The following is a 17,239-nucleotide window of genomic DNA, read 5'->3' as shown; positions in this document are numbered from 1 at the left end:
TTTTTGTATTCAGTGTAATACTTTGCAACCTTGCAAATGCTGCGCTAATTATGAACTGGTAATTGAACGGGAAATATGTATTTTTATATACCTTGGACGTGCCACCTAATTTTTGTTTGTCAAGAGCTTCACCTCCATCCGTTCTTGTCACGTTGGTATATGTATGTTTGTGTTAAATAACGTACGTAACGAACGCGCAAACACTCACACATTCACACACACACACACATTTATAAACAAAATACACACACATATACACTCTCACATACAGTCACATCTATATATAGTAAGAGAGACACATACAGTCATGCATTCACGCATTTCAGTCGTCACATATCTATATGTATGTGCAGATGTGTGTGTATGTTTAATAACGTATCTAACGTGAAAACACACACGCAGTCACAGAGACATACACACTCATACACTCACAGACACATACACATTCATATACAAAATGTGACATTATCGCCGTCGTGATATAAAATGTCTTTCACTATCTCGTACGTATCGAACGCGCGAACACACACACACACACACACACACACACACACACACACACTCATATAAAGCGTCTATGAAATGCTATATTGTTTTAATGGAAATAGAAAAAATTACATATTGACAATCGTGGGCTGTTATACTATATAGTAAACGAGATACACACAAACATACATTTACGCATCTCAGACGTCACACATGTATATGTATGTGTAGATGTGTTTGTCTATGTTGAATAACGTTCCTAACGCGGAAACACATGCACACTCATACAATCATACACATACACTCATAGACGCATAGATACTCATATACAAAATGTGACGTTCTCGTCGGAGGCGGAAACACAGACACACTGAGAGACATATATATATTTATACGCTCACACACATACACTGACAGACACATAAACACTCATATAGAAAATGTCATGTTGTCGTCGTCCTCGTATAAATTGTCCTGTACTATAATTGACTATAGAAACATTATCTCTATAGAATATTATATTGTTTTAACGAAATGAAAAAAATTACGTGTTAACACACGTAGGATGTGGTACTATTACCTTTTAAAATAGATCTGATTTGGTGGAGCCGTTGATATATATATAGATTAACCAAACAGAAGCGCATGTACAAACTGCTATTTTTACAATAATCCTTATAGATAAATTTCTTTTTGAATTATAGATAATTTATAGATAAATATTCTTTTTGAAACATATTTTTATGATATATATATATATATATATATATATATATATATATATATACTTTCATACATACATACATATGTTGTGTTGAATGAACCCCAACTGATTTAACATCATAATACACAACAAAACAGGATGGTGACGTAATGATAATCTGAAGCAGCAATGAGTCTTTAGAAGCAATCATGTAGTAGTAGTAGTTAGAGACGAAAAACTGTCTTTCGCTTCATAATAAACACTATTGTTGAAAAATAATCGCAAAGTGAATCCAGCAGGTTTTGTGATTTTTATAAACGAGTGAAGGAACTCTACCACGAAGTGAAGAAATGATATAATCTGTTTCACTTCCAGTAGATTCTCAGATCACGTTAGTAATTATCCTGTAATCTCAGTTGTTTGTATTCTTCATTCGCAAAAACTTCGTTCTATAGATGACAGCTCTAAGAAGCATTTTGTCAGGAAGAAACAGACAGCATCCATTACACTACTGCTCTTTTTTATCATGCACTCTGGGTATCACTTGGAGGAAGCAATAAGTTATTGCACAAACGAGATAGCTGACTTGAAGGGTTGCAACAGAATAGACTCTACGAAAGTTACCCAAGGAGCACGTGGTGGTGTTAAACCGGGTAACAACAGAGTGGACATCACTAAAACTACCCATGGACCAGATCGTGGTGTTAAACTGGTTGACAAGAGATTAGATTCTAGAACTCAAGGCGAAAATGGTGCGTTGAAACTGTTGGTGGATTAAATCTGCTATCAGAGAACCCAGACAAATTAAATATCACGGAATCATCTATTCCCAATTCCGGTAAAGTACCCCCAGGGGTAAAACTTTATTTGTTGACTTTGAGATGACGAAACATGACCGCGGCGTAATTTGAACTCAGAGCGTAGAGAATCTGAACAAATACGTGAAGTCATACACTCTAATGAGTGTATATTGACCAAATGTCAGGGTCAGTTAGCCAATCAGATTTGGTTAATTAATTTGATTCAAAGGATAATTGAAAATCAGCTACAAATCATATTTCAACAACTTCAGATTCGCAGCACGGATTGAATAACTAATAATGCTAGTTGCTTATCTATCTATCTATCTATCTATCTATCTATCTATCTATCTATCTATCTATCTATCTATCTATCTATCTATCTATCTATCTATCAACCAAACTAACTATCTAATACATACAGACACAGACATACCCACACTTATATTCATACACACATGCATTTGCTGCAAATTAACAATCTCAGGATTATATGTCTAATTATCGTGCGGGTTTGTGCAGTATGTGCCTATGTACATACATACATACATACATACATACATACATACATACATACATATATGCATACATATTCATAAATAAATAAATATACATACATACATTAATATACATATATATCTTTATTGTATTGCCCACAAGGGGCTAAACACAGATGGGACAAATAAGGACAGACAGAGGGATTAATTCGATTACATCGACCCCAGTGCGTAACTGGTACTTAATTTATCGACCCCGAAAGGATGAAAGGCAAAGTCGATCTCAGCGGAATTTGAATTCAGGACGTAATAGCAGATGTAACAGCATTTCGCCCAACGCGCTAACGTTTCTGCCAGCTCACCGTCTTTATATAATATAATATACATATATATATACATGTATGTATGTATGTGTATGTATATATATATGTATATATATATATATATGGAAGAAAAACGCTATAATGGACAATAAAACATTCAGACAGATTGACGATACAAAGGCGGACAGGAGAAGCATTAGAAAGACGGGCAAAAAAGAAAAAAACAAAAACGGGTCATTCGTGGCCTTCTTTTCTCAGTCAAGTTACCAGAGGTTCTAACAGTTTCGGGCAGTTACACTTTCGACAGTTCGATCTCGTTGCTCTCCCACCAATCTAAGCTAAGAGCATTAGATTTTTTTCTAAGAAAGCTAGCGAATGTGTACGGTAACAAAGACAAAAAACGGAGAACATGGTACGCAATTACGAATACAAACAACAAGAAAATAACAACAGGTGTCTTTCGACTGAGAACGAATCAAACTAAGCTGGCGTGTATGAAGCGAAAGCCTAAAGGAGGGAACACAGGAGATGGACATAAGAAGTGTTGGCGGCGGTCGGTAGTCAGAACAAGAAAGAAAGATCATAGCTGGCTGGACACCGGTCACATGGAAAGAGGAGAAATGGATAGGGGCAGCGGGATTGAAGGGTTAGAAAAAAAAACAGAGACAAAGGGAAAGGTACAAGGAAGATAAACGAGGATTAAAATGGGAGTTAAAGAAAGAAAAGGCCAACAAATGTGTGATAGAGAAAGGGGGAGCGAAAAGAAAAGAGGGAGAATGTATGAGGGGGACTAAAAGATAGAGTAAAAGATACATGCAAAATTTAGATACATACCTACCTAGAGGTGAGCAAAAGTATGTACGTACGCTTGCTATATGTATATTTAAATATAACAAAGTGGAACAAAAACGCAATAGAGGACAATAAAACTTTCGGACAGGTGAAACAACAATGAGAAGGACAGGCAAAGAAAACGGGTTATTTCTTTCCTCAGTCAAGTTACTAGCAGTCCTTACTATTTCGGGCAGTTACACTTGAGACAGTTCGATCTGGTTGCGCCCCAAAAAGTCTAAGCTAAGAGCATTAGATTTTTTCTGTGCATATATATATATATATATATATATATATATATATACATATATATATATATATATATATGTGTGTGTGTGTGTGTGTGTGTGTGTGTGTGTGTGTGTGTGTGTGTGTTTGTGTGTGTGTGTGTGTGTGTGTGCGTGTGTGTGTATGTATACACGCAAATATACAGAGGAATATACATATATACATGCATAAATATAAATACATATATATATGCACACACACACACACATACATATATATATATATATATACACGCATGTACGTGTGAGTGTGCGTGTATGTGTTGATAGAAGCACACCTGACCCTCGCCCCCCCACAGATTGTATATCCTTTCCGTCTTTTCTTTCTCACTCTATCTCTATATCTCCCACTCTCTCTGTTTTCATATTTTTCTGTTTACTTTTCATAACCTCTGTATGTCTTAGTCCCTCCACGCCAATGTCTGTCAACTTTTACTAAGCCTTTCTATTAAATATTTCCCTTAATTATTCAATATTCGAATTTATGTCTTAATATATTCACCATTGTGCCCCCGTCATTTTAGAAATATTATTTGCACTCTTTCAGCCCCTCGTTCCTTCACTCACTCACTCACTCACTCACTCACCCACGCACTCATTCAGAAATACACTCACTCATTAAAACACTCAGCCACTGTTTCACTCAATCATTCACCTGCTCACTTATTCACTTACTCATTCACTCACTCATTCGGCCACACACACACTCACTCACCCATATAGAGGTATTGACTCACCCTCACACTGACTCTGTCACTAACTCGTCTATCCATCTTATTCCTCTTTCCAGAGACCAGTATGCAAAGCCAAGCCATAAGTTTGCTCCTTGCAGTATTTACCTTATATATAATCCAGGCTTACGGCAATGAAGCTCAGAAAATACGTGAGTATATATTCGATTGATATCATACATGTACACATCCGTTCAATTATACATCGATACTGGCAAACTGTCGTAGTCGGCTTGTGTTTGCTACTTTCTTTCCGTGTGTATGTGTGTGTGTGTGTGTGTGTGTGTGTGTGTGTGTGTGTGTGTGTGTGTGTGTATACGTGCGCGCGAGCTTGTGTACAGTTGTCAATTCTGAAACATAGTTGTTTGTTATGAAAACATGAAAGTACTTGTGGTATTGTAATATGTAATGTAAAATTGTAAACAGGAAAATAAAATGCAAAAACAAGACAATGTCGAAATTTCATTGACAAATATATTTAATTACACACACTTTTGCAAACCCTGAATCATGTATATATATATATATATATATATATATATATATATATATATATATATATATATATATATATATTATTTAAAAGAGTTCCAACTCTGTCTGTTTTTATGTTTTATTTATATTCTTATAAAACTAATGTGGGATATAGAATATGGAATATATAATATAAATAGTAAAATGAAATGAAGTATTGAATGTCTTTTTGAATATATGAAATATTGAGTATCAAATATAGAGTATTAAATATATAAGGACTAGTATACTTTCCTGCCTCATGACAATCATCAAGGTCCCGTCTGACAGATGTACATCTATCAAGAGAGACCGGTAGAATGAGTACCAGGCTTTTAAAAAATACGTACTGGGGTCGATTCATTCGACTAAAAATTCTTCAAGGCAGTGCCCTTGCATGGCCGAAGTCAAATGACTAAAATATGTAAAAGAGAAAAAAATATATATAAAAAGATACACTTACTTCTACACACAGCCACCTACATATATATGTACATATAGACCAATGATGAAAAAATTCGCAAATAAATCAATAACCTAGTTCTTTTTTTTTGTTAAACTATTTTGTTTTGTATTTGATCTGTTGAAGTAGACAACCACTTGTCATTATCGGCGTGATACATTCAGTGGAATAGAGTTTGATTGTAATCCAAGATGCTATTGTTCACCATTTCTACTATAAAATAAAAAAAAAATGATTATGGAAGTATTTAAATGGCTCTGTATAAAACTTTAGTATTATCAATGCTGAGAAAGTCAGAGAATGGAACATTGAAGAAGCTATGGATGTTATTAACCTAGACTGACATCATTAGCGGATTAAGGAGAGATACCATGGAAGTGTTGGAAGAGATTACTCGCAGAGTTTCTGAAACTATTAATGATTGTGTTGGGGACGTTTGATGTGTGGTCAATATTCTATGTTCAATTAGCTTTAATTTGATAATGGAATGGTTTCTCTGTATACTTGACTAAATATCGATTTGTAAGACAGTCGCAAGATATCACAATTTGGGGAGGCAAGAGTCGATTTGAATAAGATCGACTCTATTATTTAACTGGTACATTAAGTTATCGCATCTGGAAGAACAAAATGATAAGTTGTCATTGGTCGCGTTTGAAATCAGAATGTGCAGAAACGATTTATCTGTTTGCTTGATTAAATATCACAATCTAATATTAATATTTTAATTTTATATTCTTAAAATTATTTTAAAATGTCAGCATTTTGTACTTTTCCATTAATTTCAATATTTCGAAAGACGTTTTAACTTCGAAATTTTAAAATGCGAAGTAAAAGGACACACTCATTTACTCCTTTTGTTGTCAATCCTTTATTTCTTACTTGTACTGGCAGTTTTAAAACAATTTTACTTGCCTCAAATTATTTCCTATGCATTCCTATATTGCACTTGATATGGCTAACAACAAATACTATTTACTAATATATTTACTTATATTGGTACGGTATTTGATTTATTACTACAATTTTACTAATTACTAATACATAGTTATATGACTACAGTATTCTACTAATTACAACAATGTTACATTTAACTAATATATGATAATATTGACATAATATTATACTAATTATCAATATGTTGCCAATAATATATATATGTATATATATATATATAAGTATATATGTGTATATATACATATATGCATATATATATATCAACAGGTACGCCAAGATTAAACATATAATTCCGAGGCAATCCAGCATGTGCCCCGTGCTTATATATTATAATTTTTTAGTGGTTTGGATTTTGGATATTCCTTCTAGCGTGCTAGGTTTCCTATGATGGTTACCTCTTATGTGTTTAAATGTACACTGTATTTATATGAATAATATATAGTCTATTGACTAATTTTTCTACACGCTAGACCACTGGTTGTAAAATTAAAAAAAATTTTCTTACCCTGATATTATTAATATATATATATGTTTATATATATATGTATCTATATATATGTCTCTCTCTCTCCCTCTCTCTCTCTCTCTCTCTCTCTCTCTCTCTCTCTCTCTCTCTCTCTCTCTCTCTCTCTCTCTCTATATATATATATATATATATATATATATATATATATATATATATATATATATATATATATACAAACATGTTTATTTATATATATATATATATATATGTTACTGATATATAAGAAATGATTTCTTTTTCTACTTTTCAGCTACAGACTCTGCCAGAATTGGTAGCATTTTAGGACTGCAAGAGGAAGATGACAATGGATTAGAAAAATCCTCATTGGATGACCAAGGCCTTGGAATTGATGATGTTGATAAACGTAACAGCCTCTTCCGGTTTGGCAAGCGCAGTGGTGTCTTCCGCTATGGTAAACGTACGTTATTTCGCTTCGGGAAACGAGGTAAAGCAATGCGACTGAGTCGAAGTGATTCCAGCGAAGAACCTGAAGATGAAGGATTAAAAAGAACCATTTTCAGATATGGGAAACGTGACGGCGTGGAGGATCCTTATGAATATGAAGACCCTGCCCTTGCAGTAGCAGTTGTACCTGAGGATAAACGAAGTAATTTCTTCAGGTATGGTAGAAGCCGCACAGTTTTCAGATATGGCCGAAGTACCGAAAAAAAGAAAGAGAAACGCCCACACACACCTTTCCGCTTTGGAAGGGAAGAGAAATGAACAAATAATGTTAAAACAAAAGATCAGATCAGTATAACAGACGTGCTCAATAAACATGAGATGATATTAAAAAACAAAATAAAACAAAGAAACATTATTAACAAACATAATACAAAATAAACATGGAGACTTGTATGAATTTATGATGTAAAAAAAATAAAGCAACTTGTGTGAGGAAAAAAAATATATCTAAAATTTTGTCAAAAGTTCGGTTTTTCTTCTTTTTTTTCTTGTCCCAGTCCTTGAAAGATTTTCATAATATACATGATTATTATTATTATTATTATTATTATTATTATTATTATTATTATTATTATTATTATTATTATTGTTATTATTATATGGGTTAACCGAATCATATCGTTTTTATTTCAATATCCATATATTCTGGATGTTTAACTAGTTATGTTTAGATTCTGTCTGTTGCTTTATTTTTCTAATAAAAAGATAACAAAACGATATATATATATATATATATATATATATATATATATACATATGTATAGATATGCAATATATAAATATATATGCATACACATACATGCTTATATATATATATATATATATATATATACATATATATATATATATATATATATATATATATGCATATGTGGAAAAAAGAAGAGGAATTTGGCTGTTTCATGATGCGAGGACTTCAAATTGACACTTCACCGATTTCGTCTATTTGGACTGGAATGTATAATAGAAAAATAAAAATAGTTTCATTTAGCTTTGTTATTCGACTTCTTTACTTTTATTCGATTGTATTTAAAAATCGTATTTCCTCTTTATTTGATCGAAGGTGGTGTTGCAGTACGGCCGTAGTAGTGATTGGCAAAGCAAACGATAAAGTCAATTGACTAATATCTATTTTATTCCACAATATTTCCACTTTATTCCACAAGATTTCCTTTGTACTCTGCCAGATATTTTCTTCCACAATTTTCGTCTCATTCTTCTACAATATTCCAAAAATATTTCACGACATTCCCTCATACCACTTTTCTGTTAATTCATACTTGCACCCTGTTCTCTCATACTTCCTCACTATTTTGTCACGTCCATCTTAGGTCATTATATTTCAACATTATTCTGCCGTACTTCTACTATATGTTGCTGGACTTCCACATTATTCCTGCCGATATCCCTTACATTCACTCAAACCTTCATTATATGCCACTGTATTTCCTCTAGATTTCTTTACATCTCCACTGAATTTCATATTTTTTTCACCTTTTTTCTGAATTCCGTCATATTTCCATTATATTCAACACAAATCCCACAATATTTCCAACTTATTTCCACATTTGTCCATCATATATTTACCACATTCTTTCACCCATTACATTCCACTATGTTCTTGCCATGTACCACCATCATATTTCCACCATGTTCAATTATCTTTCTATTATATCTCAGAGATCTATTATATTCCATCATACACTTGTTACACACTACCATCAAATTTCCAAAATATTACACCAAACACTCATAATATTTCGTCTTTCTTTCCATCATATCTAAATTATATTTGAACTGAATTCTCTCATTTCTTGTTTTCTGCACTTCCTAATAATATTTACGTTGTATTCCACAATATTTCGATATCTTCCTCAATATTCGCTCCTTCCACTCAGTTCTCCGGTCCTTTTCACCACATTCCCTCAAACTGTCACTTTATTCTATCACGCAACGAGTTTATGTGAGATTTCTTCTAATACATTTCTGAATTCCTTCTAAACGTTTCTAAAAATACAGCTGTCTTTAATAATGAAAACTACTTAGAATGTGCAGAAATTTAAACGACAAATTATTTTACTCATTTATTGTTTCAGTCATTTAACTGCGGCAGTGCCTGGGCACTCTCTTCAAGGGCTCTCAGCCGCCTACGACAGTACAGCACGAATTTCTGCCTGCTATCTATTTCATCAATTTCTCTTCAGCGAGTTGCTGTGTTAGGTAGTTTTTTTTTTTGCAGAAGGTATTTAATAAACTGAGACTTCAATAGAAGATACCTGATCAAGGTGCCATACAGTAGAGTCGAAGCTGGTTTGCAGGGTGAGCTTCTCAACAACAAGTATATACACGCATTAGTTTTAAAATGTTCTAGGTGTAGAATCTTGACGTAGAATTCTACCTTTGTATATCTGACTTTTAAAAGAAAAATCGGACAATGTATAATCGATTTAATCGTTAATCTTTAATTTATTATTGATATTTTGTGATCTCTGTGGCCTCTGCTAACCATGAAGTCATCAGAAATGGTGTAATAGGTCGGGGAAAAGACAGACGAGTAGATAGAATACGGTTGAAGCGGAATAAATCTTCAGACAGAAGTAACGCGGATGAAGAAAATCCGTTGTCATGGAAAATTGTAAGATTCTGCTGACAACTGAAAGACAAACATGCATGCTGCATACATACATATATAATACATACGTACATACATACATACATACATACATACATACATACACACACACATATACATACATAGAAACATACATGCAAAGATACACACACATGCATACATACATACATACATACATACATACATACATACAAACATACATACTTTCAGCATGAGTTCTCCTTTCGTAGACGACAGAAGGTTCCACAATTTCTTACTGGACAACCTGCACAAATGATTTTAAAAAAATCTTGATCAAATGTTTGTGCTTCATATTAGTTCTCTCCTTTCATGAAAAGGACATTCTCTGTTCAGGTACACGGTGTGGTACTGGTCAGATGTAGAATTGATCGTAGAGCAACGTAAAATGAAGTGTTTTGCTCAAGGACAGAGCGCGCCATCCGGTCCGAGAATCGAAACTACCATCTAACGATTGTGAATGAAACACCATAACACTAGGCTACGCGCCCTCACCGCGTACGTACATACATACATACATACATACATACATACATACATAAAAACATAGAAATACTCGGCTTCACGGAGGAGGAGCAAAAGAAACTATTAGTGGCACAGTGAAGATTTGTAAAACATTCCAGAAATTCTCCATCTAAGATTGTTATGTGACTAGATGCACATACCTGGGTGTATGCATCGACAGTATGACGAACACACCAACTCAACCACATATTCACAAACACCGGAAATATCTTAACGCAAAAGGTTTTGTCGCTTTCTTAGCGACCGGCTTGAACTCTCTCAGCAAGAGCTTAAATAAACATCAAGAAAAAAAATCATACATAAATACATACATGCATACATGCATAAATACACACAGTCATACATACAAACATACACACATACATACATACATACAAACATACATTTATACATTCATGTTGTAAGTATCTTGGAATTGATGCGAGTGTTGCATACAGTGGTGCTGAGCAAAGCCAGAGTAACGAAAGAATTCTCCAGTAGACTCAAAGAAAATATGGAACTCAGAGCTGTGTGCAATTAATAAGACTATATCGTATAATGCTTTTGCTAGTACCAACATTTAGGTTATTAGACTAGACACCAGATCAGATCTACAACCTGGACCTCAACACTAGAAAGATACTGAGCACCCCTTGCAACTTCCACGTCAACAGCAACACCGGCAGGATCTATGTAGGAGGAAGAGGTGGTAGGAGAGGCATAAGGTCCATCCAAACAGCCTTTCAGTATAGCATTGTATCACCGAGACAACAAATGAATTGTAAAGAAAGAAACGGGTGCATTAGATGTGTACTCAAATGTGAGAACAACATCTTTAGAATAGAACACCTGAACAGTTACTCAGTGTGCTATAACTGTCTCGCGTGGTCCAGTGAAAGCTGGGTTGATCTAACTAAACAGAAACTTGAAGGAGAAGTAGTCATCATATCAGTAGAAAACAATGCAAAAGTGCATATCCCGCATGTTTGAGAATAACAACAAACATCACCAGGAAGAGTAGTTTCTCCTGGATATGTGATAGTTACATTACATCCCATCTTGAAGGGTATATCTTTGCTATCCAGAAACAAGAGATAGCTACTAAATATCTTATAAACCAGAGAAGCAAACATATCCCAAAACCTCCATGTTGTGATAGAAAATGTCGGTCATGATGAATCATGTATATCGTCATCATTAACTGCTCAAAAATGTCTACGAGATACTACCAGCGCTTGCTACATGATATAGTTGCAAAATTTATTTCCAATGCTACCCACAAGAAAGGATGTCCTGACGGATATATCAAAGGTATGTCAGAATCAGAATGTATTTACACCTTTTAAAACAAGGAGTACTGGTAGAAATTTCAGTAAAACAGCAGTCTGGTGGGAACACGACAGACGTGATACTGTTCTCTTGAAGAAGGACCAAGCATCATACATTTTTAGAGGCCAGCTGCCCAGAGGATATGAATGTACCAGCAAGACAACAGTTTTGGTGAATTAATGAGGAAATTACAGTCTTGTATCTTGGTTATACATTTCTTTTGTACCTACCGTTAGTAGACTATGTAACTATAGATTTGCACACAAACCTAGAAATACTAGGATTTCCAAGCGCATCTTCTAGATCGATCCTATTAGCAGCACGATAAAAATTTGTTAGACATTCTAAAAATTCTCCATCTGAGATTCCTAAAATGAATATATGAACTCAGTTATGTGCATCGGCAAGGATATACATGTGAAAAGTAATGGTACATATACATACGCACTCGTTCATGCACTAAGAACAGAACGTAAGTGTAGGTGCCTACACCTATATATATATATATATATATATATATATATATATATATATATATATATATATATATATATATATATACTAGCAGTATAGCCCGGTTTTGCTCGGGATTAAATTAGGATTATTTAGCTAATCAAGCTCTTGAGTGAAATCCGTTGAAATTGGTAAACTTTTGGCTGAAAATGAGTTGCAGACAATTTGATTGGGAAATCCCATAAGGAATCGGCTTATCGATTTTTTTCCATTCATCGATTGCTTTTTTTTTCGTTTTTGAAGAACTTAAAGCATTTAAAAATCCCATGAGTCCTAAGTAATGCTGGCATCAAGTTTGAACAAAATACATTAAAATTGGTAAAAGTTATGGTTGAAAATGGCTTGTAGCGAATTTTAGTGAGAAGTCCTATAAGGAATCGGTTTATCGATTTTTAAAATCCTGATTAAATGGAAAACCCCATAAGGAATCAGTTTATTGATTTTTCACCCCAAATAGGACTTAACCGAACACAACGTTGCTGATTCAAAAACATCTATATTTATACTTTAAAGTTGGTTTTCATACCCAACCCAGTTCTGCAGAATCAGTGTCGCGACGGGAGCGCATGGGTTGGGAGTATGATCGGCAGAGGTGATCAGGTTGCATATGCCAGCCCTTTCGAACCCCACCCCCATCAGGTAACCCACTCTTGCCCATGGGTTGGGAACCCTTCCAGCAAGGAAAATAGAACGCTCAAAAGGGCTCCTGTGTGTCAGAAGCGGTTATATTCAGATCACAACTAAGTATATATATATATATATATATATATATATATATATATATATATATATATATATATATATATATATATAGGGGCAACACACAACACACAAACACATACGTACATACACCAATTGCATACATGTTTTTGTACATCCTTGCCCCTGGCCATGTCCCACCACCACCCTCTACTCGAGTAATACCATCAATTGAGGCAAATTTGACACCCGGACGTAAGTTTTCTAAGAGGAATAGAGAGGCCTACGTTCCCCCGCAGAGATGTGAGAATCAGATCTCTACTTTCGAAAAAAACGAACAGTTTCGAAACAGTTTACAAAATGCAAATTTGGCACCCGGACGTAAGTTTTGTAAGAGGAATAGAGAGGTCTACCTTCTCCCGCAGAGATGTAAGAGTCAGATCTCTCCTATCGAAAACATGAAGTTTCGAAACATTCTTTACAAAATAATAGCTATCGTTTGCGAAGGAGCGTGTCTACAGTCAACAGTTAGAATTTTTGCTCTGGTAACTTCTGCTGTCTCCGATGTTCACGCACAACCAAGCTATATGTCACTGAGTAGAGCAACGGATTCAGCTAACTTGCAAATTAGTTTTTGAGAAACAGAGAATATTGTTTACATTGGGTATATATATATATATATATATATATATATATATATATATATATATATATATATATATATATACGGGCAACACACACACACACACACACACACACACACACACACACACACACACACACACACACACACACACACACACTCACGTACTTACACCTATTGCATACATATTTTTTGTACGCATACATGTTCGTGTATGTGTGTAAGCCATTCACACATACATATGTACATAACAACCCTTGTCTTTCTCTTTTGGTCTGTCAATCACTCACTAAAAAGACGAAATTATAAAAATGTGTTACCCATCTCTCTCTCTCCACACCGTCGCTAGAAGGGGACTTAATTCATGTTTGCAAATGATTTCTCCGACTTGAAAATTGTTAGAAGTTATGATTCAAAATTATTTTTACCGCTATTCGCTGGTGCTTCGGGGGGAAATAATTGGAAGAAAATATAGTTAGGGTCGTGACGAATATCCTCCTAAAATTTGAGCGACATGCGTGCTAATTTGTGAATGTGCATAAATTACATTCACGTACACACACACACACACACACACACACACACACACACACACACACACACACACACACACACACACACACACACATCCTGCTTTATATGTATATATATATATATATATAAAATTTAATAAATGGAGTAATACGCTTATGTTAAATGAATTCTTTTATTTCCGACATATGTTTCGAAGATTACAAATGGTTTCTTCCAAAGGAATGAGTGATGTTGATAAAGATGTAATCTTCTCTTCAGGGAAATACATAAGAGCCAACTTAACCGTAAGACATTTTAACCGAATGTGATAACTGTGGGTAGAGAAATAAGATAGGTAGCAATCTTCTTTTGCTGATTCCGAATCTGAACTCAGAATTGCTGTCGCACGTCAGGATTTTGAGTTGTGCGCATGCACAAGATTATAGCTGTACTTTCGACTACAAAATGCCATATTATAAAATTTGCTTAAATGAAAGCGTTCTTAATTGAAAATTTAAGAAATAACCACAATAAAACAAACAATGAGAATGCTCATTATTTAGTTTAGCAATAGCTGAGGTATTGTGTGCAAGCGCCAAATACGTCAGTTTGTTCTTGGTAACTCTCAGTGTAGTTTGCACAGCCGTCACGTGTGGTATGTGTATCGGTCGCTCTGCGTGATTACTGTTTTAACTCTATTCATTGTGTTAGATCATGAATAGGAGAGGCTGTGTGAATCGCCCAGACAATTTTTTTTATATGTCAGGAAAATTTGCTCCACGTTACCAGCGGAAGAACATTGCCACCAAATTAAAAACAATTAATGTTATTTAGGCTTTAAAGCTGGGGACCAAAACAATAGGTAGGCACCTCATATGTGATGCATTGTGTGTTACTCAGGACTTACACTGTGGTTGAATGGAAAACGGAAGGGAATGCCTTTCGCTGTACCAATGGTATGGCATGAACCAACCAATCATGTCTCTCATTGTTACTTTTGCATGACTAATATTTGTGGTTTCTCAAGAAAATCAAAGCAAAAATTGTGTATGCAGATTGTAAGTCGGCTCTAAAACCGATCCCACATGACTTCGAGAACTCTACCCCAGTTCCCACCTCACATTGGTTCACTTGAAGATCTTGACACGTCGCACAATAAAGCTCCTGATTCTCCTGCCGACGAAGAGTACGAAGTTGATTCTAAGAAAAAATGAGCCACACTTGTTTAATCATGAAGATTTGAATGATTTAGTAAAAGACTTAGCGTTGCCAAAGGAGAAAGCAGAAGTTTTGGGATCCAGACTACAGCAACAGAATCTCCAATAACAAGGTTTGAAAATTTTCATTTTCTGTTCTCGTCATGAAGGCTCATCTGGCTTTTTCAAGCAAGAAAATAATGCTTGTTTCTGTACTGACGTTAATGCACTCACGCAAAAACTAGGACTCGTGCATGTGGCTAACGAATGGAGATTGTTTATAGACTCGAGTAAGGTTAACGTCAAAGCTGTGTTGTTACATAATGGTAATGAAAATCCTTCCATTCCTGTGGGTTATGTCGGTATAGAAGAAACTTATGAATCGATGGAGCTCATTCTGAAAGGAGTAAATTACTCAGTTCATTAGTGGAATATGATGATTTAAAGGTGATTTCCCTCCTCCTAGGACTGCAGTTGGGATATACCAAAAAAATGTGCTCCTTGTGTGTTTGGAACAACCGCGACGACAGCAATCATTACACTGTAAAAGACTGGCCTATAAGAGATGAATGCATAGTTGGTCGGTATAAGATGCAGTATATGCCACTGGTAGACTGCAAAAGATCTTTCTTCCACCCCTTTGCATCAAACTCAGGACAAGAAACGTTAGGGCAAGACAAACATCGCAGGTCATATACGTTATTACTATTATTAGAAAAAAGTTTTCTAATATTAATAACGTATATGAATTGAGGTGTTTGTCATGCTTAGCGTTTGTTTTCCTCTTTAACAATTATATATTTGCTATATCGGAAATCTACAGTGGTTCCATACTCCCGTCTCGGCTATGGGCTTGGAGCCCTGGTAATCTGTTACAGCACTTACCCAGCGTACCTAGTCGTTTAGATTACTTGTGAAATAAACCCCCATAGTTTGTATATAAATATATATATATATATATATATATATATATATATATATATATATATATATATATATATATATATGTATATAACAAATTATAGAGATAGAAAAGGGATTATACAAGAAACTGTTTTGCTCACATCGATCGTTTCGACTCTTCGTGCATCGAACCCTCACGAGTGGGATACTGCACAACTGGTTGTGGTGCAACTCTCTGTGCGGACGCAACTCGTCAAGTGATATCATAAGGGGCATCTCGTTAAATAAATTCTGTTTTGCTCGGTTTTAATTCTGCATATTGTCAGGGACCGTACGTTTAAGAACAGGAATCGCAAAGGACGTTTTCTGTCGTGACTTCCTAATTAAAGACAGGGAGTAATTAAGAAAAATGAGAATAATAACAAAAATAACACATAACATAATGTAAAACATTATGCACGTCAGTACGCGCATATAGTTACTTTCGTATTCACACTTGTGGTCTTGTACACACACACACACACACACACACACACACACACACACACACACACACACACAACGCACACACACACACACACGCACAACACACACACACACACACGCACACACACATATGAACAGTTAAGTAGATGTCGTTAAAGTCTTTGATAAATATTAATGACTTGTAAGGACGTGATATTTGGTTATGTAACCATAATATATTA

The 17,239-nt window shown here is 34.8% G+C and overlaps 1 protein-coding gene across 1 annotated transcript in view; it reads left to right on the top strand.

The window, feature by feature from the left end:
• Positions 1–8,572, top strand: part of LOC106880020 (uncharacterized) — an 81,959-nt gene extending 73,387 nt beyond the window's left edge. Inside the window, exons 2-3 of the mRNA XM_089364526.1 lie at positions 4,718–4,810; positions 7,368–8,572. Of these exons, the coding sequence (XP_089220652.1) occupies positions 4,726–4,810; positions 7,368–7,840 (558 nt within the window). The 5' untranslated portion in view covers positions 4,718–4,725 and the 3' untranslated portion in view covers positions 7,841–8,572. The remainder of the gene's footprint in view (positions 1–4,717; positions 4,811–7,367) is intronic.
• Positions 8,573–17,239: the final 8,667 nt, after the last annotated feature.

Source organism: Octopus bimaculoides, chromosome 16 (assembly GCF_046866305.1).
Source record: "Octopus bimaculoides isolate indiv1 chromosome 16, ASM4686630v1, whole genome shotgun sequence".
In the NCBI taxonomy this organism is placed as follows: Eukaryota; Metazoa; Mollusca; class Cephalopoda; order Octopoda; family Octopodidae; genus Octopus; species Octopus bimaculoides.
The sequence above is the reverse complement of the archived record's forward strand: the minus strand, read 5'-3'. Positions and strand labels throughout refer to the sequence as shown.